Source organism: Charadrius vociferus, unplaced genomic scaffold (genome assembly GCF_000708025.1).
Source record: "Charadrius vociferus isolate BGI_N301 unplaced genomic scaffold, ASM70802v2 scaffold1528, whole genome shotgun sequence".
In the NCBI taxonomy this organism is placed as follows: domain Eukaryota; kingdom Metazoa; phylum Chordata; class Aves; order Charadriiformes; family Charadriidae; genus Charadrius; species Charadrius vociferus.
The window spans coordinates 65,165-70,112 of NW_009649849.1; the positions used below are offsets into that span (position 1 = coordinate 65,165).

Genomic DNA, 4,948 nt, shown 5'->3' on the forward strand with positions numbered 1-4,948 from the left:
CCACCTCAGCCGGTTTCTTGCTCCTTCCAGGGGAGGTCGGGCAAGGATGAGAAGGAGATGCGGACGCTGCAGCTGAGGAGCCTGCAGTACCTGGAGCGCTACATCTACCTGATCCTCTTCAACGCCTACCTGCATCTGGAGAAGAAGGACTCCTGGCAGCGGCCCTTCAGCCTCTGGATGCGTGAGGTGAGGCTTTGCCTGCCTAAGCCACCAGCAAGACTTCGCTCCAACTCATATTTCGTAGAATCACAGACTGGTTTGGGTTGGAAGGGATCTTGAAGATCATCTCATTCCCCCCCCCTGCCCTGGGCAGGGACACCTCCCGCCAGCCCAGGTTGCTCCAAGCCCCGTCCAACCTGGCCTTGAACACCTCCAGGGATGGGGCAGCCACAGCTTCTCTGGGCAACCTGCCCCAGGGGCTCACCACCCTCAGAGTGAAAAATGTCTTCCTAATATCTAATCTAAATCTCCCCTCTTCCAGTTTGAAGCCATTCCCCCTTGTCCTATCGCTCCACGCCCTTCTAAAAAGTCCCTCCCCAGCTCTCCTGGAGCCCCTTTAGGGACTGGAAAGGGTTCTAAGGTCTTCCCAGAGCCTTCTCTTCTCCAGGCTGAACACCCCCAACTCTCTCAGCCTGTCCTCGCAGCAGAGGTGCCCGGAGCATCTCCGTGGCCTCCTCTGGACCCGCTCCAGCAGGTCCATGTCTTTCCTATGCCCGCTGTTGGCTGGGTGCTGGGAGTGCGGGTTTAAATGCAGCATCCTCAGTGCAGCATCCTTAGTGCATGGGTTTACGTCTCCCCTTTTAGGAGAGGAGGGAAATACACCCACCCTGCGGATAAAAGGAGCCTTTGACCCCCCCCTCCCCCCACAAAACTCCCCTTCCTGCTGCACAATCTCCGCCTTTTTTAGCAAAAAACAAGGCGCCGTTGTAGCTTTTTGGCGGAAGGGTGCCAAAGCCAACAAACCCTGCGAAGGCTGACCCCAGCGGCGAGGAAGCGGCTTATGAAATGTAGAAACCATGGCTGGAGGAAAGCTTGAAGGGGGGTGGGGGGAATGCGGGAGGCCTGGGGGGGCGGTGTGCCTGGATGCGGGGAGATGTTGGGGAGACCCTTCCCTGCATCTTCACCCGGGAGGTGGCAAAAGCATCCCGAGGATGCGGGGAGGCGGGTGGGTACCGGGATGCAGGGGGAGATGCTGGGGATTTTCCCCCTGTGTCTTCACCCGGGAGGTGGTAAAAGCATCCTGAGGATGCCAGAGATGTGTGTGTGGGGGGGGTAGTTAAATCTCTCTTTTCTCCCTCTGTTTTCAGGTGGCAGCGGTGGCCGGGGTCTACGAGATCCTAAATCAGCTGGGCTTCCCGGAGCTGGAGAGCCTGGAGGGGAAGCCCCTGTGCACGCTGCGGGGCCGCTGGCAGGCACAAGGGGCCACCTCCCGCCCTTTCCGTGGGGATTTCGGGTAGGGTCGGGGCGGGGGGGGGGGGGGGGAGGGAGGCAGGGGTTTTGGGCGGGGAGGCGTGAGCCCCGAAACTGCCGTAGAACGCGGGAATTTCTGGGGTTCTTTCGGAGGCAATAAAAATGTTGTAAATTAAAAAATCAGTGCTTTTAGGCAGGTGCCGAACTGCGCCGGGGTTGTTGATTTGACAAGCGGCTCTGACCTTGCTGGCACGCCAGCACCTGAATTCAGTGGACGCACCACGGAATCGTGCCGGATTTTTGGGGTTTTTTTGGAGACCATCCTCGCTTTCTCCCTAAACCAATGCAGCGTACGCACATAAATACAGATATATATTTATATACACACACGTGTGTATATGCATAGATACACAAATATATATAAACATGTATATATGCGTATATACACATATTTATATCTATATTTATATATATGTGTGTATATATATAAACACACAGGCGGATATGTATTTATGTCTCTGTGTGTGCACATATATGTATATATAGAGCCATAAACACTCGTAGCCTTAATTGGGTCTTGCGGAGATCCCGGTCACTGCAGACCTGAGTATTTTTACGGTTTGGGCATCGTTATTGGTTTTTCCTAACTTTTTAGTCACGGATGTAGCTGGAGGAAGCTGTGCCCCCCCCCCCCCCCCCTCTTTTTTTTGCTGAAGGGAAGAGTGAAAAATAAAGTTAATCAAAACAAATGAGGGCTCGCAGCAGGGGGTGGGGGGGAGCCTGGCGGTCAAGGGGGGCGATGGGGAAGTCGGTGGTACGGGCGGGAGCCCGGATGGAGGGATGATAAAATAGGATGGGGAGCACAAAAGTGGGAGCACAAAAGCGGGAGCGCACGCTCCGTCTCTCCCAGCAGCTGCTTTCATCTGCTGCCAGGGGCGGGAGGCGCAGGCAGCAGATATACAAATGTGGAGAGGGGGGTGGAAAGAAGAAAAAAAAAAAAAAAAAGGCATTTTTAAATAGCAGGGGATGCTTTTTCTTAAACATTGGGATGGCTCCTGCTGGCGCTGTGAGAGCCCCGATTCCCAAGGGGTCCCCTCGTTTTGGGTTTTTTTTTTTGACTTAACTTCGCTTTTTGGTTTTACTTTTTTTTTTTTTTTTTTAACACAGAAATATCTGCCTGAATATTTTGTCCCTCGCTGGGTATTTCAGTGTTTGGATAATTTACTGCTGATGTAGTAGGACAGTTGACTTAGCGATTTGCAAGAGGCTGTGGATGCTATTTTTTCCTCCTCTTTTTCTTTTTAACGGAGCACGTGCTTTCCGTCTCTGCAGATCCACAGTACATCTCCATTTATTCTGCTTTACTCAATAAATTACCTGTGGGCTCCTTTGCTTTCAGCCAGGCTGCAGACCCCATCCCCTTCTGCAACCCTTGGTGGTCCTGCCTAATAGCCTGGACTTAATTAGGCAGGGTTTTTAATTGCTTAGGAAATCCCAGCCCTTTTAGTCTTGGTAATGAAGGCTGGAGCTTTGCATCACCTGGACCCGGCGGCTCAAAGGCTTCTTTCTGCTTTCCCACCATCCTAACAAGTGATTTCCAAGCAATTGCCTGGGAAAACGGAAAAAAAAAAAAAAAAAAGGAAAAAAAAATGCCTTGGAGATGGGAATGTGTTTGAACGTGAAAAAATCAATTGTGCTGTATTTATTTCTTCTTTTCCCCAGGCTGGGAAGGTGGAAAACTAGCTCCCTCGCCCAGTTTATAAGTTAAACCCGGCTCTGAATGGGTTTCGGAGGGGTTTGCTCCAGCTGAAGCTCTCGGTGTGAGGCAGGGGGGAACCCCAGGTTGGGGGGGATCCCATCGTGGCGGGGAATGGTTGGGAGATGGGGCGCAGCATCCTCAAGGGCGCTGGGCGACCCGGTCCCCATCAATTCTCCCATCCCGACGGCTGCGGTAAATTGATTTTCTGCAAGTTCAGGTCACGGTTTCCCTTCTTCCCATGGTTTCCCTTCTTCCCGTGGTTGCAACCAGCCCTGGGGCGTAGAGCGATGCTCCGGCACCATCAAACTTGCTGCTGAGATATTTGGGTTTGTGTCTCCCTGCTGAGCTGCGGGACTTCCCTACCCTCAGCATCCTCCACGGGTTCAGCATTGCCCCTCCGAGCTACGGTTGTGCCGCTCGCCGGGGACAAAAGGCTCAGGGGTGAATAATTACGTATAATATAATTAAAACGATACAATATACTATAGAATAATTAGATATAATAATTACAGAATGTATAATGTGTATGTTATTATATATACCATATTATGTACAGTGTGTTGTATATTATACAGTGCATATAGTGCATATATTATATAGATATTATGTATTATATGTAACATACAACAATTCTACACTAATACAAACCCCACATTCCACAATGGTTCTATATCATGACGTGTAACATATATTCTATATAATATATATATGCTATATAACGCAGAGGCTACAAATAGATATTCAGAAGGCAGGTATTGGTAAGATGGGGTTAACGAGCCGATTCCAGCCTCAGTGGGGTGTTTTCCCCGCCAGCAGCGGCGTTTCACCCCGGGGGAGGCATCAGCAAGGGGGTCTGCGGACGAAAATGCTTATGAAAAAGCAACTCAATGGGTGTTTTTATATTTTTATTTATTTTTTTTTTTTTAAAAAAAGCTGTTTTCCATTGGCTGGGTCTGCCAGCTGACCTTTTCACTGGAAATCGCTTAACGTGAGGTTCAGGGAGCAAAACAAGCCTTTATTTGTTTCACCTCTTTATTAGTCCTCACTCTGATTTACCCCTTTTTTTCTGAGCCGGCTTTGCTCGGCTGAGGAAAGCCCGTGAAAAGAACGCCTATTGGCTAAATTCATTGATTTTTCATGAAAACTAGTTTTCTGCAGGTTTCTGACCTCTGGTTAACCATGTTATACTCCTATTTCTCTGCTCTCCCCATTATCTTGCTCGGGGCTTTGAGCACGGGAATACAGCCGAGGGGATCCGAGGTTATTTTGGGGCAGATAAGTAAATATTTAAATCCCAGCCAGCAGTCCTAAGGGATTGATTTCAGAGCAGGAAACGCAAATCCCTGGCGGGTTTTCTCCTATATTGGCCCGATGGTATAGCATCCATCCATAATAGCAGATAGTATAACATCTCAATGTTCATCGCAGGTCTGCATCTTGTTTCCACGGGGAGCTGCCGAAGGATGCCGAGCCAGGCTCCGTGAGCTCCGCTATTAACAAATAGTGCTGGCGGGACTTTTGCCCATGCCAGAGAAAATACATATATATATTTTATATGTATTTATATATCTAGATATACCGCTGTAGGAATGAATTTAAAGGCTGCCGGGCTGGACCGCAGCATTTTTCCAAAGCCAGCAGGGCGCTGCATCCCCGTGGGAGCATCCCTCCCTCCCCACAGGGCTGGGACCCGCAGCGTTAAGGCCACCTGGGCTGAGTGAGGGCAAATTGCCTCCAGGTGGGACCAGGAGCCGTAATCATACCTGAGGGAACCAGAAA

The 4,948-nt window shown here is 50.1% G+C and overlaps 1 protein-coding gene across 1 annotated transcript in view; it reads left to right on the top strand.

Annotated features, from left to right (window-relative positions):
- PALD1 (phosphatase domain containing, paladin 1) overlaps positions 1-4,948 on the top strand; it is a 35,723-nt gene that overhangs the window by 13,006 nt on the left and 17,769 nt on the right. Inside the window, exons 18-19 of the mRNA XM_009890936.1 lie at positions 31-186; positions 1,308-1,453. Of these exons, the coding sequence (XP_009889238.1) occupies positions 31-186; positions 1,308-1,453 (302 nt within the window). The remainder of the gene's footprint in view (positions 1-30; positions 187-1,307; positions 1,454-4,948) is intronic.